This window comes from Pyxicephalus adspersus, chromosome 11 (assembly GCF_032062135.1).
Source record: "Pyxicephalus adspersus chromosome 11, UCB_Pads_2.0, whole genome shotgun sequence".
Classification (NCBI taxonomy): domain Eukaryota; kingdom Metazoa; phylum Chordata; class Amphibia; order Anura; family Pyxicephalidae; genus Pyxicephalus; species Pyxicephalus adspersus.
In genome coordinates, this window is record NC_092868.1 from 13,055,670 (window position 1) to 13,083,603 (window position 27,934).

At 36.4% G+C, this 27,934-nt stretch overlaps 1 protein-coding gene across 1 annotated transcript in view; it reads left to right on the forward strand.

Annotated features, from left to right (window-relative positions):
* The window catches only part of GRIN2D (glutamate ionotropic receptor NMDA type subunit 2D), a 182,330-nt gene extending 158,001 nt beyond the window's left edge, over window positions 1-24,329 (forward strand). Inside the window, exons 11-13 of the mRNA XM_072426809.1 lie at window positions 2,192-2,379; window positions 13,257-13,489; window positions 22,842-24,329. Of these exons, the coding sequence (XP_072282910.1) occupies window positions 2,192-2,379; window positions 13,257-13,489; window positions 22,842-24,329 (1,909 nt within the window). The remainder of the gene's footprint in view (window positions 1-2,191; window positions 2,380-13,256; window positions 13,490-22,841) is intronic.
* Window positions 24,330-27,934: the final 3,605 nt, after the last annotated feature.

Here is a 27,934-nt window from a genome sequence, read left to right on the forward strand (position 1 = left end):
AGTCACAGCTAGTGAACAAGGGGCACTGCTAATATCGGTTTGTGTTTGCAGTATAATCAATATCATAAATCAAAACAAAATGGCTTCAAAATATTTAAAAAAAATAACAATGTACAGTATCCTAGCCTCCTTGAAGTTCAAAGTTATATTATTATTATTATTATTATTATTATTATTAATAAACAGGATTTATATGGCACTAACATATTATGCAGCGCTGTACATTAAATAGGGGTTGCAAATGACAAACGATACAGATGATATTAGAAGCAATTAGCATTGAATTAGCATAGAAGACTTAACAGCCAGGCAACATTTTAGTCAGCAGTAGCAGCCTATTTAGGTCTAATTCACTCTACAATAGATATAACACGATAATTTTACTAATTAACCATTGTGATTGGCTGAAGAAACAGTATATTCTATTTTGGCCTGCCAAGCAGTCAAGGAAATAATGATGTGCAATGTACAGTGGGTAGTTCTGTGTTATCAGTCATTTCTATTGTCCACTATGATGATCAATTTTTTTACCTGATGATAAAATGTTTATTCACCTGTCTCTCTTTAGATACATGCCAAATACTTATTGTTCTTAATGAACATGTACAGTGTTTTTATTATATTTTCTGTAATTTTAGTTATGCATATGTATAGCCAACAGGTGGAGTTTTATGTTCCTATATATGTCTATAAAAGTTTTCATCCAGGTCATAGTACATCTCATAGTATCTAGTCCTATTCAGCTAGACTGGTTCTTAATTACATTTCATAGATTGTCCAAGCCACTTCAATTCTGATGTGTGCCAGAAAAATACCCCAATATGTGTATACATCCAGGAAGAACAGACACAATAAACCAATCACCATGGAACGTGACAAGGCAGATATTGATTTCCAAGAGCACGATGGGAGATGTGAAAGCTGCAGAACCATTCTTTAGTAGTTGAATAATACCATCTTTGATGTCAGGAAGTCTGTATAAGTGTTAGTCCTTGAATTCACAGTACATACATATTTTTCTGTAACTCATCCACATTTATTCATGATTGATCTCTTTAAATAACTTGCAAATACAGAATATTACCTATGCCAGATGTATAATTCAAAAGGTACACCATTCAATGGGCTTACCACACCGAAGCAAAAAGGAGAAGATAATTGTTAGGAATACATAACATTTAATTTGATATCTATTTGCTGTCTTTTCTAGTATGCTCGGGGGGGAAGGGGTTAATATCTAAGACAGATGCAGCCAACACCCTACACTGCCCCTCAGCAGCTGTAGGGTGTCATAGCAAATGTTTTGCTATGATACCCCTAATATTGAAATTCCATTACCTTTGTAAAAGTTGTCTGGCAGTTAATAAAATACTACTAAAAAAACTATAAAAATTAAAACATCTGTCAAATTTCTCCTGAAAACCACCAGCCAAAAGGAATGATGCTTGTTGTATAGCTTAACAATGTTAACTAATCCGCTCGTAAGGTTAATTTTCATATTAAGTATTCCAAATGCAAATTTTGTCTTAGTTCAGCCAAATAGATCTTAAACTGATTTTTAGGCAAATTTGGGCAACACCAGTCACAAGGATAACAAAAATTAGTGAAATATTTTTTTTTTATGAGGCAACAATATAAACGTTCTAATCCACTCATTCAAAAAAAAAGTTTGTACATAGTTGGGTGCTACCAGATCTCAAAGCAATGATGTATAAGACAGAGGGAAAAATAGTTGAAAGAAAGATGGTTGGCTGATCTTTAGAGAATCTGGTTAAATAAAGTCAAAGCAAATGATCAATCATGAAAACCTTCAAATGAATTATACTGTGGGATAAATCGTTTCAAAATATTTTAAAGCATGACATTATACTAGGTACAATTTCGACACAATTTATTATACAGTATAATTAATTTGAAAGTTTTCATGATTGATCATTTGCTTTGACTTTAACATGCCAACCAATCAGAAATTGGCAGATAGTTTGGTTGGTTTTGAAAAGTTTTCCAATAATAATTTAGTGATGAATTTTCAGATGAATATTCATCTGCTTATCGATTTTTGCTGAAAATATAATCACCTTAATACTATATACACACAGCCACAATCAGAATATATTTATCTGCAGTAACAATAGTTTTTTTGGATTGCACTTATGTAAAAATCTAAAATTGACATGTTTATTTATTATAGGAAACTGGATGCATTTATTTATGATGCAGCAGTGCTCAACTACATGGCTCGGAAAGATGAAGGCTGTAAGCTGGTGACTATTGGCAGTGGAAAAGTCTTTGCCACTACAGGTTATGGAATTGCGCTACAAAAAGGTTCTAAATGGAAACGTCCTATTGATCTTGCATTGTTGCAATTTCTGGGGGATGGTAAGTACTTCAGTTTTCTGGGTAATAAGGGATAAGAATGCCACCACCCACTCCATACCACATCATCCCATCTAGAAGCCAGAAAATGGCTAGGAGGTGCCTGTTCTGCAGAAATAAGCTGCTGTGCTCCAGAACAGTGGTCGCCAACCCTTCTGACCTCACGGACAAATTCTAAGGAATCTGGGCCGCGCATGCTGTCGGGAGCCATGTGTCATTTAAAGGGGAAGAAACTTCGAAACTTCCCCGAGAGTGATATCATGATGCCAGAACTCGCCCACTCTCCCATCGCAGGCTTAGACCTGCTTGCTAAATTCCGAGAGGACAGTAGCACAGTGCTGTGGACACAAAAAAAGTTTCCACAGCCCTGCGCTAATGTCCTATCAGGCTGTTTATCAAGCAGGTCTAAGCCTGTGATGGGAGAGTGGGTGGGTTGTGTCCATACGGGGGACAGATCACCAAAATTTTGTTGTGGACCATCGGCTGGCGACCGCTGCTCCAGAAGACAGTTATAATGAGCATGGTTTTCTCCTGTTGACCTATCATTATGTACTTTACATTTACATTAGATAAATAATATTTTTTGTTCATTTGTTAGCATTTTATTAAAAATAAGAGTAAAAAAAACATTTTAAGAGACAGTGATTCAAATAAAAATTCTTGTTTGTGCCTAAAAATAAATAAAGGTATTTATGTAGGCATATTAATCAAAAGGTTACTGACAATAATGATGTTGCAAAAATTGGTTTGAGTATCTATGGATCAATGACCTGTTGCCATGAAGGAGTTAACATAAAAGAGAAATTGAGAAAAAAAAAAGGAGCATAGCATATAGAAAAAAAATAGAGCTCTGTATATTATATTAGCCTACATAGTTGAACACAACAAAAAATACAACCAAATATTCACAATAATATGAAGAAAATCATTATGGCTAAGTCTAGGCTGACTTTAATTTTAAATGCTTATAAATGCACATATGGCTTTTTTTAAGGGTTTTTAAGAGTTTATAAACCAAGATATGTGGCAGAGAAGAATTATAATAGGTTAAAAAGAACTACCAAATGCCCCAAACTCCCTATTTATGTCAATGAGGGCATTTGGAATGTTTATATTATTTTTTTATATTATATATTATATTTATACTATTTATTATTATAGTATTTTTAAGGCATTTGGAAAGGGTTTTTGGGAAGCTTTAATGGGTGTTTTGACTTTTTTCAAATGCTGCAGTGTTTTTTTTTTACAGTCATTCATAAAAAAAAGTTCTGGTGTGGACTGGCCCATTGGAATAAATGTAAATTTCATAAATAAGTACTTAAATACTGAGATGTATTCCCCTCAAACTAATGGATAAAATCCTAAATTATTACCACTTTTTAAACAGTTAACTTGGTTGCTATAAAATGATCATCTTTGTTTGCAATCTGCAAGAACAAGGAAAATGTTATTTGCAGAGGTATCCAATATTGAGAGCGAAAAAAGCAATCTGCAACAGCTGTTTTAATAATGTCTACTTCTTAACCAGCTGTCAGGATTACTATACGTTTGTCTATACAGCATTTTCAATCTACCCTATACATTCTCCCTGAATAGAAATGCTTGCTCCGTGTACAGAAAATTAGAAAAGTACAAATGAATAAATCAGTAGGGCTTCTCCATCTACAGCCTGTGGCCTAATAGTTAAAATAGGATCCAGCCAATCAGCTGGTGGTTTGAGGTCGCAATGTTCTGTTATTGGGCATTTTCAAAGGCAGTTGAACAAAGGAGAAAATTAGCCTTTTTTTTCCAGCAGATGAGTTTATTGATTTTTCTGTGCGTATGTGAAAAATAAAGAATGTTGCGTTACTTTGAACAACTTTACACATCCATAAGTATATGTTACGCTACTTGATCAAACCTTAATTTAACAGGGATTGACACTTAAAAGCTAGTTTGCAATGTAATCATTTTTCCCTTCGTTGTGACAAGTCCTTTCCCTGTGATTATTGTGTTTAACTGAACTGACACACTTTCTCGGCAAGGATGAGCAGCTGTGGAAATTCTTTTTAGAAGAGAATTATAGCCTTGTTTTAAAATGGGAGTTGAAGGGATCTTAAGTTATTTTTTATATTGAATTATAATCAATCTGAGATATGTATTTAGAGTGATGAGCTTTTAAAAACTAAATTTTTACCCCCGCCCCAAAGAAAAAAAATCTAATACATATATATATATATATATATATATATATATATATATTTATTTATTTATATATTTACACACCATACACACCATAATTTAATTTTTTTTTTTACAGAAGAAGACTCAAGTATTTGTCAACTTCAAAAGTTTTTGACTGTTGTTGACATTACCAACAACACATCTCACTTGTTTAATTGTAATATTGGGGCTTCTACTTTTTGATTCCGAAACTGTCCCTGCTACACTGGCCCAATTGTATCTTAATAAATTTTTATTGACATTATATGTATTTTCATTAATAATAGAACATGTTTATGAAATATTAAGAACTTGTCCTTTTTTCACAAATGTACAATTTTGATTTGTGCTGCCTCCAGGCAAATGTAAAAGTACAAATTTATGTGCAAAATTGAAAATGTGAAATGTTTACAAAAGTAGTAAATATTTATTTGCTATTTGGTGAAATTTAGCCCCAACTGTATTGTTGTACAGTGCTGTGTAGTATGTTGGTACTATTTAAAAAAAGGTTAATATTCATCATAATAAAAATATTATAAATAATACAGTAAAGTCCATGGCCACTGACTATTTGAAGCAGATATAGACTTCAATGCAAAATTGATTTTTTTCAATGTTTCTTCACTCCACTGCCAAAAAAATAGTTCAATATTTACAAAATGTTTGAATCATGATAAGATAAATTATAGATAATATAAAACTTGCCTGATCATCCCTTCAGCACATTTTAAGAGAGGGTGGATAGGAATACAATCAGCACAAGTAGGTGTGTTACATTGCAAAGGGCGTGCTAACAGGGAGAGAAGTAGTTTTAGCATGTTCTATAGATTGTTTTAGGAAAAACTAAATGCTTTTCTAGAAAAACAGAATATAACTAGGTATTAAAGTTTAAATGGTATGACGACACCAAAGACTGTGTCCAGGGAAGATCTGATTGCCTCAAGGGATTAGAAGGGATTTTCCCCCTGTTGGAGTAAATTGAACCATGCTTTTTTTAAGGCTTTTGTTTGCCTTCCTCTGGATTTCTAGCATATATTTCCCTAGTGGTTGAACTTGATGGATTTGTGTCTTTTTTCAACCTGACTATTTAATTAAGAGAGCAGAGTGATAGAGAGAATAACTGATCAGTATTCGGTTTCTCCTTTCATTGTCTAATCACACACTGGGGGTGGAGAGGGGACCAAAAAGTGAACCTTAAAGCAGAGAAAAATCAGACTGCCTGTTAGTCGGCTTTGTACTGTTGGCCAGAGCTTTGTTAATCTCAGGTTAGGAAACACATAAATACTAATTCATTGTCACATAGAACAGCTCCTATATATTTATTTCATTTTGGTGTTATACATTGGGAGCATTGGCAAAAGTGACTGAACATAAAATTCTAAGCAACTTATTTTTGAAGTGTTTTTATTTTTTATTTTTTTTTACAAAATAGAGCAAGCACATTGCCCTGATTTTGGCTTGTGCTTGTTTTGCAGATATCACCATCTAGAAGACGCTATAAAACATACTCCACCATACCATGATTTGCATTTATTTTTTCATACACAAATAAACAATATTCTTTTTCAGCCAGCAAACTCTCTGGTGTCTGCAGCAGGGCAGCGCTGGTTTAACCCTATGTACAATTCTTTGAGAAATACTGCACACCTCCTAAATAAATTGCATTCATTTTTGTTGAAGTGTAGATTATACATAATACATGTTTGTATACTGTTTACTATTTTGCGAGATAAAATCTAATAAGATTCACATGTATGAGTATTATAAATCTTCTATGTTACGTTTATCAATTCTTTATGGTTTATCTAAACTTGAGTTGGTTTTGTTTTTAAGTTTTTTTTTTTTAGTTTTTGTTAGTGGGGAAAGGGTGAGATCACCAGTTAGGTTATTGCTGATCCAAAGAGCAAAAATGTCAACAGTCATGGTTCTTTGACAATCCCTGTATTTTGGGTTTCATACTGACATGTATTCATGTATTTCAGGGAGCAATGGTCCCCTTTATCAAGGTAACAAAGTGGTTCTTACTGATGTCTACCAGAGGTTGGAACTTAAGTTGCGCAACTTGGACTTGAGTTGCCTAATGAACGACTTGCAACTCGACTTGGGGGTTTTCCCCAGCAACTTGCAACTCGACTTGCCACTTGCTTTCTCTTTTGACAGCTGAAGGTGACAGGGAGGAAGGCAGCGAGGCTTCTGTAACACTGCCTTCCTCCCCCCAGCTGTCAAAAGAGAAAACTTAGAATGCAAGAAAGCTGGGGATGAAGGCAGTGAGTCTTCTGTAACAGCACCTTTCTTGCATTCCAAGTTTTCTCCTCTGACAGCTGAAGGTGGGGGGGATGAAGGCTGTGCCTTCTTGGTGATTTTGTGCATACATTGAATAGCAGTCTGAGAAAACAATCAGGGCAAGACCAGTCAACAATGGGGCAGACCAGTTGACAGGTTTTCATTGCTATTTAACTTCATTGAATGGTGAATATTAAAATAGGGAGAGTGCAGTCCTTCCTGCTTTTAGATGAAGGGGTAGTACTAAAAGCCATTGGAACTGTTGGAGAGAATATGTAAGGCTCCCTCTGTTTTGGATAGGTGGATGTGTTTAGAGATCAGTTATCCTTGCTACTACACGGGAACAACCATACTTCAGACAACCATCCATATTGTAGGATTACCCAACAATTCAGGCATTTGTCAGTCCATAAATGTCAAACAACTCTAAGTAGACTGAGGAAGCAGCCAGCATTTAAATTGCAGGACCCACCAAGCACCCAGTTTAATATGAATAACTTAGCATGTACGTATTACCCCTTGGACCTTTGGATGGCCTTTTGGTGTAAATAACTAATATGCAAAGAATACTATATAAATCTTATGTTGTAATTAGGCAACAGAAAAGGGATGTACAATTTAGAAATGGCACCAAAGCAATGGAGGAACATAATATTAAACAGTCTAGGGTTCTGAGGCTTCACTTTGGAGCAAAACGCTTTAACAACAAAGGTACTTCAAACAAAGTACAGATCTTGTTTGTTTTAGTCCTCTGTGATCTTTGTAAGCAAGATCAAAATCAGTATCTATTATCAATAGCTTGATGCAGTGTTTGTTTATGCTGTGCATTTGAATAGCAGACAGACTGCTAATAGTTCACTATCTTTATTCCTGCATCAAATTTATATCCTTGACCAACTTCAGCCTATGCATTACCATTTTTATTCATTTTGCAAATGTTTTTGCTGTTTTCAGAACAATGACCATAACAGATTGCTTTCTATATGCTAAAATGATTAAGTACATAGTTAGCCAAATGCCTAGGCATAGATTTCAATTGTCCCAAATGGCAGCATCTGCTGTATGTTAATTGAACTAAGTACTGGGTATTGTTTTTAAAATTTTCCTAGAGTTTGTGGCTGAATAAATAGAAGTGTCACAGGCAGTATCTCCCATACTAGATGGCTTTTCAATAGATACTAAGCTACTTATGCACCTATTTACAGCTAAACTCCATGCACACAAAGTTTTTTTTACATATATTTCTCAATAGCCAAACATCAATTGAACCTGCTAATTGTTTACAAAAGCCTTTGCAATTCCAGTATAATCCAATGTTTTGTCATCACTGTAATGCACATAGGCTGTGCAGGGTACAGAGATTTTGGTTGGGTCTCAAAACGTCCTGCCACTATGAGCTGCCTGCAAACAAAGGTGTAGATACAAGACCGGTTACCCTGCACAAGAAAAGAGAGCAGCAGTGGCATTCAATCTCATAATTTACACCAGTAGAACTGAAGTCAGTCAGTAGGGCTGAAATAGCTTACCCAACTATTTCTCATGGATTTTCTCTGAGCATCCTCCCACATTCCAAAAAACATGCAGTTCGGTTAATTGGCTTCTGTAAAAAAATGACCTTAGACTGTGTTAATTACATATGACTATGCTAAGGACATTAGATTGTGAGCCCCTTTGTAGGACAGCTCGTGACATGACTATAAACTTTGTGCTACGTAATATGTGGGCACTATATGAATACTGTGTGTATTATTATTATTATTAATAATAATAATAATAATAATAATAATGCCTTCTTGCAGTGACTGAGCAGCTTTCAGCATTTTTTTCTGTAACTTAAAGCAGAACAAAACTTAAATATACGCACTTGCACCCACTCTGTGATCTTTGGCTAACCGGAAGAATTTAAAAGACTTCACTGCTGTGAACCTTAAGGACACATTTCTTTTGTATCTCAAAAGTTTTATTGGTTTTCATGGGAGAATGGACAAAAAATAATTGGGGATTAGGAGGTCATAAACATACATTGGTACATCAGGATAATATTTCCTTTAAACAAATTAAAGAGAGGAAAGTATTCAACATTGCAAAACATTTGAGGACACCTGGTTTTTGTGCATAAGGATACGTTTCTTAACAGTAGTTACAGTTACAGAGATCTGTAAATTGGTATAAATATATGCAAATACTTTAATGCCCGAAGCGTGATTACTGGTTCATTTAAAAACTATTTCCTGCCTGAAATTGTACTTGTGATGATCACTTCAATGTAATATCACTTGATGGCTATTTGATGTTCAGACCTCAACCTACCAGTAAGCAATTGTGTAAATTTAATTTCTTTTTTTTAAATTACACTATTACTATAATGGCTTCTTTCTGCCATTTTTTTCCACTGAGTAAAAATAGTCTACAGTTTTGAATTTTCAACAGGATTGTCTATGCAAGACCACCCTACTGTTCTGTAAAGTTGTCAGTCTCGTCTCATTGCTGACCCCAGTGTGCCCAGAACTATTGGCCTGTATCTGTATAACAAATAGATATCTTTCCAAAGGGACACAGTTTTGTTTTTGTTGTGCAGTAAAAATAAAAGCTGTCAAAGTATTTGCATATATTTATACCAATACGTAAGTAAAATTTACAGATCTCTGTAACTGTAACTACTGTTAGGAAACGTATCCTTATACACAAAAACCAGGTGTCCTTAAATGTTTTGCAATGTTGAATACTTTCCTCTGTTTAATTTGTTTACCATTGCAGCTTCTCCAAGATTAGATATAACAAGTGTCAGTTCCTAATTTTGGTTGTCAGGTATGGACTGTGTCTTAGGAGCCATAAGAAAAAAAACTATGCCTTAATTTACAGTTCAAAATTCTAGGACCTCACAATTTTTTTTTTATATTGGGATGCTATGCCATAGTATGTTCTGTTATCTGTTATTTCATTCTTCTTATGATCTAACTCTCCACTTTATTACAATAATTTAATTTAGATTTCAAAGTGGGTGCTTGTAATCCCTTTTCTTGTGCAACTCTGCTCCTTCTGCAGGCTGCTCCTTCTGCACATTGTACATGTCCAGTCTCAGGCATGCACAGAAGGGGCTTTCTTCTATTTTAAAAAAAGTTCTGATCTCACACATGTGCAGTGAGGGAGTCACTTTTGATTTTATATTTTCGCGAAGTGCATCACCCGATCTTGCTTCTGCGCAGTGCAAAATCGGGTGACGTAGAAAGAAGAACCAGGAAGAAGATGGCTGACCACACCCAGAGTCGAGTCTGCATCAGGACCAAGAAGAAAGATGGGGTAGGGACGGGGTAGGGGTCAGTTTGGACAAGGATCACAGAGGGGTAGACGATTTTCCATCTATAAAGGTGTTATTTTTTTTTTTAATGATCTCTTTAAGGTTTCTCCACCCTAGCTTATAATTGAAAAGTGGAAAGAGAGGCAGACTGATGAGCCAATCTCTTTAATAAACTCTCCTTCTGTGAAAAAGCATCTTCCACTGCTGAACACCTGTCTGGTTTCTAATTCATTCATTATGTATTGATGATACAGAGCTTTCCTAAATTGTGTCTTTTATATCTGCATGAAGTTTAGAAAGACTTTAGTGTCCCTTTAATCATTTATTACCTTTGAAAGAAAAAGCATTATACTACTTAGATCAATTTGTTCCACCTTCACCTTATTTATTCCTAGTGTTTCATTCTAAATGCTGGAGTTTGTACATTACAGTCTATAATTGACCAGCACCATATGGTTTAAAATCATTTCCAAGGAGATTCAGAAATAAGGTCATGTTTTCTCAGTTTTATTTATTTATGTTATGTTATGTAGTCTGAAAGCTTTCTCGTGTTTTAATGCAATAATCAATCAGGATCCCTAGCGAGGCCAAGGTTCCTTAAAGATGTAATAATAAACAACACTGGAATAAATTGGAGTGTACCATAGTAATATATTCTATACAATTCTAAATTCCATTTCTCTGAGAATAAAAGAATATGGGACTGATGCAACTCATATATGTGTTTCCAATGTACTGAGCAGGATTATATAGCTTTCCTGGACCTGACCTTAGACCAAGAGAATGTTTAAACATGTGGACAGTAATAGACATGAAGTGGATGCATAGATGAATAGAAATCAAACATGAGACTCAGGTGCAAAAAAGCAGGCTAATATCTCGCAGATATTTTTAAAAATTCCCTACTCTTTTAAAAATAAAATAAACATATTGGGCTTTTTTTAGGTAGCACTAGCTGAATCACACTTTCTTTATCAAATGATAATGAACCTATTTTGAATGGCAGATAGAAGAAAAAGAACATTGACAAATTTCGAATATAAACCTGCCCTGCAGTACCAGTGATAGGGTCATTTTTGGAATAATAAGCCTGGCCAGTGTTTGGTTAACGTTCATCGATTTGGATAGTGGGATGCGATACTGACAATATGGCTACTCTCTCCCCCTCAACCCTTGTTAATAGTGAGGGTGTTGGCTTAACCAAAAGCCACCTATTGGAACCTCCAAAGCTGATGACCATATTTCAAAGACCAAGCTTTGCATTCGGTTTTAAAAAAATCAAATTGCAAATCTGCACATAAATTGATATGGGCCATAAACATTGAGCCCACAGGATTTACATAATTCCAGTGGAAGTGACAAACCTAATTTCCCATAAGTTTATTGCTGTTCCCTCACTGTTAAATCACTGGCTGGAGACAGGAAGGTGACCCAGCCATGATGCTTAGGTAAAAAAATTCTGGTCACCAGTTTGGCTGTATGGGAAAAAAAAACAAAAAAGAAAACCAGAAATCCTTTAGACAGGTATGATATCTTCTAAATACTGTATGAACCTAAACTGTATATTGAGCTGTTTACCTGGAAATCAGGATTAAGAGACAAACAGGAAATGATAAGTATGCAACACATATGTTCTCTATTTTAGCTGTCTTTGTTGCAGCACAAAAAAGACATTTTTTTTATTTTACACATTGTATTAGAATAAATAAACTCTTTTTACTTATCTAAAAAACCGAGCTATAAATATTTTTTTAATATTCAGTAGGCCTGGTAAATTTTTGATAGCCTGATCTATTTTTGCTCGAAATTTCCACATTCTTACTATTAATCCCTTATCACATATACAAACCACTTGAAAATGTCAACTTAATTTGCTTAAAATACAATCAGCCTTTTTCATGCTAATCCAAAAAATAACCCAATCACTCGCTATTAACAAAGCTGAAAATTAGCTAATTTGAATAAATAATAAAATTATCCACTTTTAGTATGGCTTAGTATTCAAATGAGGCTTCCATATAATCCACACTGGTGGTGTATGGGAAGAATAAACTGATCTCGGACTCATAAATATTTCTGAGAGTGCAATGAAACGCTTTAGTTTCATCTCATCTAAAACTAAACTAATCTACATGTCTAAATCTGCGTACAAGTTATGTATCCAACTATTGCAATGGTATCTTATTTTATCTGCTAGTAATTTTTTTTATCTCAGGAATGGCCTTAAACAAAATATAGATTGATCAAGCTGAGTTTTAATAATGAAAAATGAAAAACTTTTTGATTCCTCAGATTCAGTTATCAAATAAAGGTATCACTGGGTTTTATATTACCTAAATATGGTTTTCTAAGGAAACTGGTTGGCTGATTTTAGATGTAATACATTACCCAATAAGCCACGACTCTTGCATGATCTTGGCTCTATATACTTTAGTAGTGAGTGAAGCTAAAAACTGTTGTTACCCTTTAGGGACATGAATGGAATCCTTGCAGACCCAAATGCCCTGATCTGAGAGTGGTTATCAACTTGTAATGTGTTTTATTGGATTGCTATGTTGCCACCTGACCCAATGTCGTGTAAAACATCAACGGATCATAAGGGCCACCCAATAAAGTCTTGATCATTGGGGAAATAATAGCAACTGAACCGGACAGGACTGCCATCGGAAATATTGGGCCCAATACTAGGTAAACATCCTATGTCCCCCTCCTTCATGTTTAAAAATTACACCATAGCAAAAGTCAAACACTTTTGATCGGTAACCCAGTACCCCAATCACCCCTCCCCACCTTTGTTCCTGATTGTCCCCCACTGATGGTGGCATTGTAACCAGACCCCATATGTTTGGACAGAACAATCCTTTTAAGGACGATCTGATCATAATCAGGTCAAGAACTTATCAAACAACCCTAGTAACACAGATAAAGTGATACTGGTAATTGTTAAATAATTAAACACGTAAGCTTTCAAAATGTTTAAGGTGTCTTTATCGAATATGGTTTACTTGATGGTAACCCTACTGGTACTTGATTTTCTAATGAAGATGTGATTTTTTTTCATGGGTGAATAAAAACAGTGCATTTTGTTTTTTTACAGATGAAATTGAAATGCTGGAAAGACTTTGGCTATCAGGTATTTGCCACAATGACAAGATTGAAGTGATGAGCAGCAAATTAGACATTGACAATATGGCGGGTGTATTCTACATGCTTCTCGTTGCAATGGGATTGAGTTTGCTGGTTTTTGCATGGGAGCATCTTATATACTGGAAATTACGTCACTGCATGAGGCATTCTGGAAGACTGGACTTCTTGCTGGCGTTTAGCAGGGTAAATATGCCATTATGTTTTCCATTTGTTGGTATTGGCACATTTGAAGTATATTTTTGGTGAATAAAGAATACATTAAAACCTATAATTGTACTCCAGGGGGACAAATCATATGGCAGATGACCTCCACATGTTTTCTTAACTATTATAATAGTATATGCATAATCTGCAGCACTATTTTTCATGCTTTTTTAGTCTAGACCATGCCCATGGTGGCACATATGCACACTTTATCAATAGGTCATGTTAAAAACTTTCTGTTGTATTGTTAGGATGATCACACTATAAGAAAATAGCTAGCAGGACATTCGAAGGTAAAGGATCCTAATGTTTTTTCTTAATATTATTTTTCATAGATCTTTTACATTTTAGCTCTTTTACATAAATCAAATTGTACCTTTTACTCAATTAAAATACTGAAGAAAGGTATATAAATGATAATATTAAAAATATCTCTCTACCTGTTAGTACAATTAATGAATTAATATGGGAACCACAGAAATATGATTTAATGAAAATATGGGCATATCTTAGCCATTGTATACCTGTTAAACAATGGGATTTATTAATACTAGCGATCTTCAACTGGTGAGATTTTGCAAGTGTCTTGTTTTATCGGTCAGTTAAAATACTGCAACCTTTAATTTACAGGTTCCTGCATTTATATGTGCTCCCCGGAGAAGCATCATTACATCTTGTTTCACACTAAATTCTGAAACTCTAAAATATTTACTTGCAGTTGATAGTTATGGTCATGATTTTTCATAAATGTCCCTTACGTTTGTTTTACTTTCAAAACCAACGCATATTTATAGCCTGACAACGCTGTTTGATGCATGAATCTCTGAGGAAGTGAGAAGTAATGCTGTTTAGCCATCTCTTTTATTGGACGATTCTATATTTTTTGTTTCAGATGTGACATAGCAACACCACATTAACTTAGACAAGATTTTTTGATAAGTGGATATGAATCTACAGTCATTTCTTTGTATTACATTTTATTATGAATAATTATAGACAAAAAGCATAAGCCTGGCTGAATAATCATTGGATAAAATGTATTATATTTTCTTGTTGAGATAGGAATAGAGTGATTACATTACTTAATGCCATGTTCTGTTATCAGAATTCAGCCATTGCTATGGGAAAAATAGATTATTGCTAAACAGTTTTAGAAATTTCCACTGGTATTGAACACTGTACATGTTTGCTAGTGTTGAATAGCCCATCACTGGGTGGGGGAAAAAACTTCAGTCCTCTGTAAGCTCCAAATTACAATTTGGAGCTTACATATGGTTTCTTTTCTTGCTGCCATGGGAAAAAAGAGCAGTAGCAAAGCAAAAGGTAGATAAATATCAACCAATATGGGGTTGGTAATAAAGTACATAGGGAAAGAAATGGGCAAACCATGATCCAAGAGCAAATCTTACTCCAGCCAATGGCAGCTTAGCATTGATTGCTAGCATGCTCGGCACATCTTGGCTTCCCCAGCAGCTGCCCCAGACTGAATGAACTCCTATGCGCCTGTGCAAGAGTTATGTCATCCTGACATTGGAGGAGAGATTTGAATAATGTCACCAAAGACAAGATTGGAACGGGAAAGAAATAAAGGAACGAGTGAACTATTACTCTACAAGGAGATTATTGGCATAGCTTAATGATTGAGGTGAAGCTTTGCTGATTTCAGCTATCCAACCACATAACCAACAAAGTGAAAAAAAAAATGTTTGTCTTCCACTTGATTGGGTATTCTTTGCAAACTGATCAATGCTAGTAATTCCTCTCTCACAGTGAAAAGTTGATTTTGCAAGTCAACAGCCTAAACTCCTTTACTTGGGCTTGGTGATTGACCCAAGCACTGGTACATAGGGAAGGTCATATCCTCAGAATGTTTTACTCTGAACAGGAAAAATGATAGTTTTCTCTTTAAATGAAGGTTGCTGTGTTGTGTCCATTAATAATCGCCTAGGGTTCTGCCAGTTTTAATAAATGGATAAATTAAACATAGTGTAGGCCATTTAACTCAAACCTCTGTAATCATTTGAGGACCAGCATTTGTAAAACCGTATTCAAATGAACTCTTTTTTTTTAAATGAAAATGTAGTCAAAGGTTCCATTTAAGCACTTCACAATGATTTACAGTCTACTCAACCCGCAAATGGAATGAAATCCATTAAAACACATGTCTATGATTAGTCTTGCCTTTGTGTGCCATCATGTTAACCACTATTATATGTTTATATACTTTTCTTGCAAATTGTTTTCCATGTCTGAGTGTGAACCATTTTGTTATCTCAATTTACCTACCTACATAGAGAGGCGATCCATAAAGTGTTCATTTATAGCCTTCCAAGCAGCCCCTTTTTGCACTGTGCCTTTACTCTTGGATCTCTAATGCGATAGCGGCCATGTAATTAACATGCCAGCCACATTAACAGCTTCCTGAAAAATGTGTCTTTTTATCACACTGTGGTTTCTCAGGTGATTCCTGGCAAAGTATTCCGTCTCTATCTCTCTCTATCTTATTTCTCCAACCATCCCCCCTCTTCTCCCAGATTGCCTCATCTTGTTACTGTTTCTCAAAAATTAATGACCTAAAACAAGGACAAACAAAGACAACAGATCATTCCAGGAAGAGAAAAAAGACCGGATCAGATAAGAGAGACAGAGCGAGAAAAGGAATTTGAATATATTTAGTACACATTGCATAATCATTATGTACAAGGTCTGAAAAATGGACTTGTGATAACCCTTTGTGGGCTGCTTTGCTGCATCATGATTTAAGTAATGGAGGTATTATTGTGGTTACATTACAGTGTTGTGTATAGATTGCTTTATATATAAATCTTAAGTTCACTATTAACAAATCTTTCATGTTATCCAAAATTAATTAACTAGCATTAGTATAAATTATCAGAAGGCACCTTGTGGTACATTTTCTTCTGTTAAAATTATTTCTTCTGATCAGGGGGAGAATCCTAACCAAAGCTGTGCACAGAACTTTGAATTCTCTCCAAATTAAGATTAAGCCCTGTCTGCCACTAAATCGTACCCAAGGTCATTCAGCAATCCAATTACAAAGCTTTTGTAGGCCACTGAGGTGCTGGCATTTGACAACTGAATAATATAGGGTGGGAAATACCATCACAAGGCACAGTTTAACTTTGAAAAGTCAAATCCTTGCATAGTAACTGAATCTAGAATCCAAGTTTTTTGCCTGGCAAGAAACTGATTTAAAACCAAACACATTAATGTACTACAAGGTACCTACATATTATCATTAGTTCTTGCTATTTTACTTTGGTGGTCATGTCTGTGTTACAGAGTGTCTGTCCACTCAAATTAGATTCATTTTATTCTGTAGTGAAATTCACCTTGAAGAATCACCTAATAGCTTATTATACAACTTAAGAACTTTATTTTACATACCCTTTTGGTTTTCCCTAATGTAAAAATACTCCACTTTAGAACATCAGCCACAAGTGGCCAGACGTGGAAGCATGGAGCAAAATCTTTGAGATACAGAAAACCATTTGGATGAGTTTGATGTTTATGGTAGAAGAAACTTATCTTCTAAAATTTCTTGCTCTGCCTGTCTACATTTTTTTTATATTTACATTATAACATATGCTCATACCAGTGCACAATGCAAATGTTAGCACTAAGAACATGGCTCCTGTGTGTGTGAGTTATGTCACATGTGGGTGACTAGTGGAGACAACAGAAGACATTGGACCCAGAAAACTATGCATAGATCAGTTTAATTGATTCATTATTCCATGAAAATCAGCAACATATTGTTAGGCAAATGTGTTTTAAGGCATGACCAGGGTAGCTTGGACCTTCTAGCCCATCCTTTTCCATCACCATAAGAACCTCTGCCTCGACCCGACCCCGCACCTGCTTACCAACCACTCCCTTAACCATTAAATACCCAAACACCAATCTTTGATTTAAATTGGCCGGCAAGCAGCCATTTATTGAATCACCATTAAATAAATTAACCATTCAAAAAATTAACAAACAAATATCCAATAATAAAAAAATAACAAATAATGAAATACTTTTTACATTTTTTATATGCAAGCATACATTAACATAACATAACACTACTTTATTTTTAACACTCCAATAATATTAAACTGAGATTATATAACGCCAACATATTACATTGAATATAACCTAATTGACCAACAACCTAATTCCCCCCTTTTAATAATACATAACCATAACAACAATATCCATAATGTTAGCAAACTCTAAACTCCCAGTTATACACCCAAACAACCGGCCTGCAGATCCCAGAAGGCAAAATCTGCACCCAACAGGAATTTAACTCTTCCAACATCTCCACCTTGGCCCGTAGTTGCCCAACACTGCTTTAGAAACCATAATCATCCATTCACCATAAAGGGGGGGACCCCACCAAAGAGGATCCCTCCTGCCAAAATCCACAACTTTTCCAATGCATTTGGTTTCTTGCCTTCCAAGACCCTAACCGCTGAAACGAACCAAACTTTCAAATTATACCCATAAAGAAGGGGTGGGCGGGAAACTTTTTCTTCCAAAAAAGGGCCTCCCACTTCCTTCTTGCCTCTTTTAGCTCATCCTATTTCTAATCCCGTCCTATGCCACACTCCACACTAGCACAGCCCCTCCTAGCATTACTTCAATTCATTAACCTTTAACACCACTGAGCTAGGCCTCACACCCTGTCATGTAGGCCCTGCACCTACCTATGACTGGGGAAACATAAAAAAACATTTTAATGCTTGGAAAAGATAAAATTATTTCAGAGTTTTCTAAGTATGTGGCTTACCCTTTAAAGAGAATGCCAAGGGCTGGCTAAGGAAATACACCTGGCTGTATAAGAAGCAAAGCACCAAAAAGCAAAATGTATTAGGATGAAATTTTCAGAAACAAAGTTATTTAGAATTGGGCCTTTTTTTTAAAAATCTGACATATTTAAAGGGTTTAAAGTTTCTCCTTTATCAGGTCTAGGCACCAAAATTGGAGGGGTACTTGGAGTATTAATTGGTGGATTGCTTTTTAAATGAATAGGTACTAGAACATGCATGTGATAGCCGGTCCTTTATTTAAATGATATTCAAAAATGAGATGAAAACATGAATGTAATAATCTAAAGGGTTGGGACTTTTAATGCTTTTTTTAAAAGACGAAACCTTTTAGGAGCTGCCAAGGGAGAATCATTCCCTCTACATTGCTTAAGACCTGACTGAGAACATTTGTTACTTTGGGAAATCCAAAACCCCTACACCTTTCCACTTATGGAAAAGACCTGTACAGTAACATAAAAAGGTTTTCCACTCCACCCTGTTATTGGACAGTGGAAGGAGAAGCAACACACTGTTGAGCTCATCACTTGGAGTTCAGAAATATATCTTTCTATCCATGCACATCACAATCTGACTGTGCAACCTCACTTTGTGCAAGGACATGTCTGATTAGATAGAGATCTGTTGAGTTGTTTAGGTAGAACCTTCTATTTCTCTTACAGGAGGCTGTAATATTATTGTACAAAATACACTCTACATGGTGTATTTGTGATGAAAATTTTGATCTCCTGTTTCTATATAATTTGATAATTTTGGAGTTCTGTTGACTAATTATTAAGCACAATTGTTAAATTTTGTTTAATAAAAATTTGTCAAGTTTACAAAGTAACCAAGCTTAATAGCATAACTATTCAAATGTGACCTAAAATTCTAAAAACTGATGCTCAGAAACTGTATCTTTCCTGTACTGCTGAAACGAAATAGCATTTAATGTGGAACGGTAACAACTAAGGTTCAGCAAATCACTGTTTGTAAGCTCTTGCATTAGAGAACCTGTGAAGTTTTTTTTTTCCAAACCCTTCACAGGTTCTGTATTACATGAGCTTTGAGACTGCAAAAGTAGCTACTTCAGAAACAGCTTCTAAAGGAAAGACTTTGTGGTCTCAGAGCTGATTTTATTACATCTATGAAGTTTCCTAAAGACTTTTATCCCAGTCACATAAAAGCAAATGCAATGCAGAGAAAAAAATTAGGCTTACAATGGATAAATGGTTTGATAATGGTAGTATCCAGGCACAGTCTTTTTTCAGATGTGGAACATTTTAAAAGAATAATATGCAGACTTATTTATAATTTGCTTAAATTTATGTTATAGTAACGTAAAAATTTTTTACCATCATCTTGCACTTGCTAGGTTAGGATGAGGTCACTGTGCTTCCACGTCCTTTGTAACACAGAGCAGGAAAACAATTGCAAGAAGATGGTATTGGAATGGATTGGGGAGTATTTTTTTGTAATTGTGCCTGCTCTGTGTTCTATCACAGAGGCCGCGGCTGTCTGACAGCTGGGCCGCGAGAGAACGGAGACCAGCGGTCCCCAACCTGTGGTCTGTAGACCCCGCTTGGGGGTCACGGGTCAGAGCCGCGGGCCGTGTCTCCTGTATGTATTACAGGCTCATTTGTGTTTCAGGACCTGCAATAGGAGAGGGGGTCAGTTCTGGCATCATGATGTCACTCTGGGGGAAGTTTTGTTATTGGTTGTCTGAGAACAGGGAGAGAGATTGATAAACATTAGGGCAGCGGTCGCCAACTGGTGGTCCGCGGAGAAAATTTTTGAGGTCCGCGGCTCTGGTCAGTGCACCCCCGAGCAGGGCAAGCCGTGGACCACGTCCCTAGTACAGTTCCCAGGTTGGAGGAAGTGGGCAAGCTGTGTCTCTGGACACAACCCGCCCACTCTCCCATTGCAGGCTCAGATTTGTGATGGGAGAGTGGGCGGGGTTATGTCATAATGACGTCATTCTGGGGGAATGGGTGATTTTTGTGATCTGTGTGACCGAAAAGGTTGGCCACCATTGCATTAGGGATTTTCAACTTAACTGGAAGGTCTGCATCAATAACACCCCTCCTTCTACCCTGTTCTCCACCCCTACTCTGTTTGTCTTGAGCTCTTGGACATACCTTGGACTTTTGGATTTGGGAGAACTTCAGACCTTCGCCATTTTCTCGGTTTGCAGTTATTGGTTCTAAGTAGCTAATCCCCAGCCAAACCACTGTACTGACATGAAGCTGACATGGAGCTTACACAAGGTGTAAATTCTGGGCATGGGCAGGAAAACAGATCAGCAGGGAGTGCAGATTTCCATAGGAGGGTGGGTGGCCCATCAAAACAACTTTTTTCCCTAAATAAGCATAACAGATTAACCTCTCTGGCAGTATGAATACTAAGTATTTTAAATGTAAAAGCGGTACATTCAAAAATACATAGTATTTTAAATTTCCCTTGGTCCCATTTCCCAGCTGCATGGTCCCGCCTCCCTTCCACACACTCACAAGCAGATACCCGGTCGGCATCTGCTTCCCCTGGCCTTGCGTCCCCGAAATTCACACGCCGGGGACGCAGATGCCGACAAGGCATTACACAGATGCCCAGGCCGGCAATGCCACGGAAAGGAGATGCCGCGCCTCGCCATGGCCACCACTGGAGGATGCTGCTGGAATGTGGGAACCAGGTAGGACTTTTAAACTCCTTGGAAATTCTACCACAAGTGTGGATCAGGGTTACCGCTTTTGGTATGGAAAATTCTTTACGAGCCACACTCAGGATTACCACCGGAGAGGTTAAGGTATATCAACAACCAACATTTTTTGTTGTAAGTTGAGTATCGAAAGCTTAGAGAATAACAAAACTTTATCACTTACCTTTACTTCCGCAGATCTCTCGATTCCTTTAGAGCTTTTCTGGATTGAGTTTGGCGCCGTCCTGTTATCTGCCATCGCCCCGGCGCAAAGGAAGCACTGGGCACCACCACTTTCTTTCTTCTTCTTCTGGCTTCTGCCTACATCACCCAATCTCGCACTGCGCAGGTGCAAGATAAGGTGACGTAGACTGATCTAAATGTGAGAAAATGGGTGCTGATCTCACTGCACATGCGCAAGATTGACAGTTTTCCCCCTATTAAAGAAAAAGCTTCTTCTGCACATGCTCAATATCGGGCAAGCACAGAAGGAGCAGCCAGAAGCCTCCTGGGTTGCTTGACGTGAGTCAATAAAGACAATAAATGCAAACCAAAAACAGCAATAAAGATAAGGGTACAAGTAAAAATTTTAGTAATAGCTCTGCTTTACGTAAACTGGTATATTTTAATTGTTGTATGGGTGCCAATTGAAAAGATTCACCCTCTCTTTTGGTTTTAGTTCTCATGTCTAACCTACCTTAGAAGAATACCAGTTAACAAGGTCACATTTCTTCACATTTTTACAAATCTCATCCATCTTGTTTCGTTTAATGTCAGGCTGATATTTTGCAGGACATGCAACTATAAAACCAAACTGATAAAATAGGCTTTCTTTTCAACATTTTATGTACAGCTATCAGTGTGATCCTTGACAAATACAATCAAAATTAGCCTCTTCTAAAAAAAAAAGTGTTTGGGCTTTGTAACAATATCCCAAAATAGACATCTGCCGTTATACTGTTTCTAAGAAAGGCTCTGCTATCATGCACATCAATATAATGTCAATACTGCAGGCTGCATTCAGGCTATTTTTATCCACCTTATGTCAGTAAATGAATCAAAATAAAAATACAAATACAGGATACAAGAGTATCATTCATATATATCATTCACATTTTATGCATATAGAATATAAATAAAAATTGTAATACGTTACAGAAATATTTGTACACTTGTGAGCCACACACTTAATTTAGGCAAACTTTTGGCTGCTTTTTTGTGTTTTCTGGGATGAACTGGTCAACGCCATTTAAAAATCATATTTTATTATTGTAACATTAAACTACGTGGGGGGGGTCATAATTCGTAGGGATCATAGTCATGAAATTACGCCATTAGAATTCCTCACAAAACCACATTATAATATTAATGTATTCACTATAACCCTACATCATACCAGAATTTCATCTTTGGGTAAAACTGACTTTAACATAAGACTTTGTCCAAAACAGAAAAACTAGTTGTAAATGGGGAACTGAAGCTTATTATGCATGCTTGACAATGGTACTATCCAGCCATATATTCCACAGCCATACACAGCCATACAAAGGGAGTTAGCCACCAGAATTTACACCTCAGCTGGTTAGCGTGTTTGTAAATTTTTGCTACAAAACTCCCTCTATAATGTATCATCTATAACACATTTATACAAATATATTCACACTTAGAGCAATTTAGCTATTTGTGATTTAACATAGTTTGAAAGAAATCTATTGAGATAGTAAAGATTATTGCGCATCATTTTAAGCTGCACCCTCTTTTTGTGATTGCTATATTCAGAAAAAGCATATCAATAACTTCACCATTTTTATTTTTCCCACAGGGCATGTACAGCTGTTGCAGTGCTGAGGATCCAAAGGCTATAGACCAACAGCTCCCAACATTAAATCATTGCTATCCACCACAAAGAATACCAGCCCTTTCAAATTCCGTTGCTCCACCTCCACCACCATCTGCTCCTTTACCATGTTCCAACTTTTTGCCACGGGAAAGGAGGATAGTTGAGAGGTGGCGGCATGCTCGCAGCCCTAATTGCTACAAAGACATGTATACTCCAACTCGTTCAGCCCATGACCCCAACAGCAAAGTAGCTCCTCCTCGCCATTCTCATAAGAACACATTTTCTGATGGCTTTCATAGGTATTATGGTCCCATTGAGCCTGAAGGGCTTTCTGATCATTTGGTGGAGTCTGGACAAGCTTTTAGCAAAGACAAAAAGATGGCACCTTGTCAATTGTCACCTCCAACTCAAAGAGACTTTCTGGAAAACCCACCATCCTATTTTGCTATTGTCAGAGAAAAAGATGCTCCAGAACCACCAGGATGGCAATCAAAAATTTCAAGAGGTCTTTATGAAAACTACCAAACAGGAAAGGAAAGGACTCCAAAGTCTACTGGTGGGGCACGAGGAAGTCGAACACCTGAAACAGCAGCAAAAAAGTTTGATCACTTGGGGAGTAGTTACCAAAAGAGCACATGTGAAATGGAATGTGAGGTATATAGTGGTGGAGGTCAAAATGCTAGCACAAATCGTCCTAACAAAGCCAATGTGGAGGTGTGTGATGGAACCCGGTATGGTGGTCATTCAAGATTTACATATGAAGATGAGAGAAGTTGTGGAAGGGATTGCCATCATCGTCGAGAGGAAATGGACATGGAATCCCAGCCGTTACTGCACAAAAAGTCTAATCGGTCGCATATGTGCAGGAGTCATTCCCACCCTCTTGTTATGAATTCCAGCCAAAACAAATATGCTGATCTGTCAGATTCTGATTCAGATGTATGCGAGAGAGAACCGCCATGTGTAAAATCTGATATGGGACACAACTGTTGGTACTCACCAAATTATTTCTGCACATACCCATCCAGGGAACGACAGACCTCCTCTGCACCACGAAAACCTATGAGGTACTGGTCAGTGGATAAGCTTGGTAAATACCGTCAGTTGAGCAAAGATTATCTTCCAGCCACTTGCCATGGGTCATGCTATTGCAGTAGCTTGGAAATGTTGCAACCACATTGCCACAAAGAGCCAAGATACTTCAGCTGTTCAGATGAAAAGCTTGAAAGGCGACTAGACTGGGAGCACTTACGTGGAGGTCACTGCTCATACCTCCACCACCATCACCACTCTTGTGACTTAGCCCCCATACATCCCACTTCCCGCAGTTTGGAGGACCTAAGTAGATGCCATTTGAGGTGTCATAGACAGATATTCTCCCCAGAATGCCAACCTAGGTCAAGTCATAGTGGAACCCTTTATAAAAGAAGGGGGTCTGCACACTTCTCTAGCTTGGAATCAGAAGTATGACTAGAGGAGCAGCCAACTCATTTAAGGACCACCAATGTTTAATGTTGAAAAACATAACTTTGTTCTATATAAGTTGAAACCAAAACTTATAACTTAGATACAGTTATGAAAGACTTTACTTTTATGTGGGCCATATTGTTAGATTACAACAGTAAACTTGACTTCAAACACCAAGAATATTTTTGGTTGCAAAGTTCAAATGGAACTTTGCATCAAATGGAAGATATTTTCAAAGAACCATATATTTAATACCTTCTGGCTGGACCAGCAGAATGACCAATTTGTAACCAAGTTGTGGAGAAAGTTACTGTGGAATAAAACAGGATGGTTTAACCAACATCTCAAAAAGGTCGTCTTAAAGGCCACATAGCCTAATGTTATTAATCTGTTTACACAGTGTAGTGGGGATTCGGTGCAAAGAAGTGTAAGGGGTGAAGTCAAATGAAGGAAAATGAATTTGCGGACGCCATTTTATTAGACTCTTCTGCTTTTACTTTTGAGGAAATGTTAAGGGCTTATTTAAACATTTGTAACACTTTTAAGCACACTGCAATAGATACATAAATAGTTGTGACTAGATACTATTAGTATACTTATATAATTATTTAGTCATAGTATTCTTAGATAAACTTTTCTTTTCACTGTTATTTCTCAGCCAAGACAAGAAAAGCCCTTTGGCTGCATTGTGCTTCTTAGCTTCAGAACTGACATTTTAATGTATAATATCAAATATATAAAAGTAAGATATGTTAGCTGTAAAGATTCTTTTTTTATATATATTTTCTTTCTGAATTTGGAGACAAAACTGTGATATATAGCTTACATATAAATCCTAGAAGAAAAATTCAAGATTTTAGCCCTAAATTGCAGTACGTATTTTAGTTTGAACATCTTGTATACAGTTGTATCATTGTTATTGTTAGGGTTATATGACTACTGTTGTCTAGTCTTTGGAAGGCAAATTCCAGTTCATAATAGTTTTTTTGGGTTTTCTTTGCCATAAAACAGCATTCCAGTAGACAAAAGGGAGGTGGTTATTCTGTGTGTGTAGCATGTAAAGCCATTGGCCTTTTCAGGTAGATCCTTTGACTCTTGTTCCTCACCAGTGGCCCCTAAGTTTCTTTGATGATGCTTACAGTAGCCTTTTTTGGCTTGCACTTGGTAACTGTCTGTTTAAAACCTTGTGTGCTATACACATCTTACAGGGTGCAACCCAGGCAAGCATACATTATTTCAATTAAACAAAATTAGTCACCTCTACACAAATCAACATTGTATTGCACGTGTTGTACATAGGTGGAATATTGGGCTTTTCTCTTCTGTCTAGAAGAGGGGCAGTAAATACAGTGATGCCCTATGCATCTGTTGCCTTTGTACAGGTTCTGGGGTGATGGTAAAGACCATTACCAGTAAATCTGAATATGTTCAACTACATTGCCACAGAACAATCAACAAACACTGGTAACTGTCAGAATATGTCACGTTATTGAAAATGCATACAGTAGATACATGTCCTCCACTGTTTTTTTGTGTAGAAGTGACTAGTTTTCCGTAGATTTTTAATAAGGCTGCTTCATACTTAACCTAATGCCATATGGTTCTTAAACTGACAGATGCTGCAATTTTTGCTGTAAATTTTCATTGGAGACTCAAGATTTGTTTTTTTGTGCCATAGCCTGCCATACATTTCTGTAGATAGCTAAGACTGCTAGTATACTCAATAGTACTCATTCTTGCACTACAGACCATTCCCTTTAAAACAACTGAGCCTGTGTTATGCATAACATTTGCACAAATGTATAATGTGTTTTTATTAGAAGAGGCTACATGGAACACTTTACTATTCATAATGAATTACAAAATGTTTTGGGCATGCATATATCATTTTTAACTAGGTACAATTTTTACTAGACAACATCAATCCGTATAATATCACACGCAAGCCAGTTCATCAGTCTGTATTCATCATTACTATAACCAATGAACACTAACATTTATCCTGAGAAGTAATTCTAAAAACAAGGTCTGCAAAATTGTTTGCAACATTTTTGCTATCAGTACCCTATATAATTTACTGTTTAAGCACTGTGAACCCCTAAGTGCCACAAAGTTTAAATCAGATGTCAGGTTTTAAACATAAATGGGATTGTGGAAAATCAAAGTATACCAATAAAACTAACAAGCCCATAGTTAAAGACATATGTCAAATGTTAATGCATTTTTAAATATATATTTCTCTTAAAAAACTTACAAAAACAAACGCTTAGCCAAATCTGGTATAAATGGGTGTGTAAGTTACCAACACCACTAAAGTCAGTCTTATCATTGTGCAAAACACAAGGCAAATATAAACTATTGGCCCAAAATTCGATACAGAATACTTTTTTATTAAGTGTGCTGGCCTGTTTAGTGTTCCTTGTTTCCATATATTGCCGATCTTAAACCTTCGAAATTGATATTATTGGACAATAGGTATCAAAAGTCCCGAAGTCAGTTTGTTCTGGCACAGGGATTTCAGAACTTTTTGCATTCAGGCAATGGGATTAATAAGCAGAGCAGTGTTACATTGTGTCATGGACCAATTCATTGATTAAGTTTGCAATTGGTTATATTTTTTTGGAGTTATGTGCTAGGAATGAGTTTAGGCGTTAAGGTTTAACTGTAATTTGAAGCTGTGCCAAAAAGGATTTGCAGGGGTATTTAATATTAATATCTGTAAGGTCCCTGTAGATGTAGAATCTCCATTTTTGACTTACCATGCCTTTATCTGAATTTTGTCTCTGGGCGGGGGGGGGGGGGGGGGGGGGGGTTCCATCTTAGTAGCAGAGCGAGCTTTGCTTAATTTATGTCAAAATCGCAACCTTGCTGACTGTGATCTGATCACTAGTGAGGGAATATTTAGGAAGTAACAAAGGAAGTACAGGAAGCACAGACTGGATGAAGCACAAGAATCCATTTTTTATGTAGCAAAGAGAGCAGTGAGCAGAACAAAATAAAAATCACTATATCCTACTCCAAATTATATGAGAATAGTAGTCATAGGTAGCAATTCTTCATAGGTATTCAGCTATAAGATTGTAAGACAGGACAGTCACATGTCTCAAAATGCACTAGTATTTTTTGTAAGGGATTCAAAAAAGAAAAAAAAGTTGATGTTTCTGTAAAGTACTGCATAGCAAAATTTACCATTTCTAGGTGTTCCCTAGAAACAATAATGGTAAATCTTCATTTGTTTTGTATCCACTTTAGGTGTCAAAAACAGATTATGGTTTTATTTCAAAAGGATAGATTCATAAAGATATCCTTAGCTCACAATACATTAGTGTGGTGGTGAGTGTAAGGAATGTACCCATTCTGTCCCATTGGTGGTCAATTGGAAAAATGTCACTCTTACACAAATTTGGCCTGAGAGGTAAAAATTGTGTGCTCAAGGAACCCTCAGCAACTTCTAGAAAAACCCTGTTTGAGAAATACTGCTGTAGAGAATACTTTATCAGGTAATTAAACTTTGGGTAACTAAAATACTCATACTACCAGGTTCCCAGTGCCAAGACCAAATTGAACATTTAAAGGTAACATTATCTAACGTTGGATAGCACTGATTA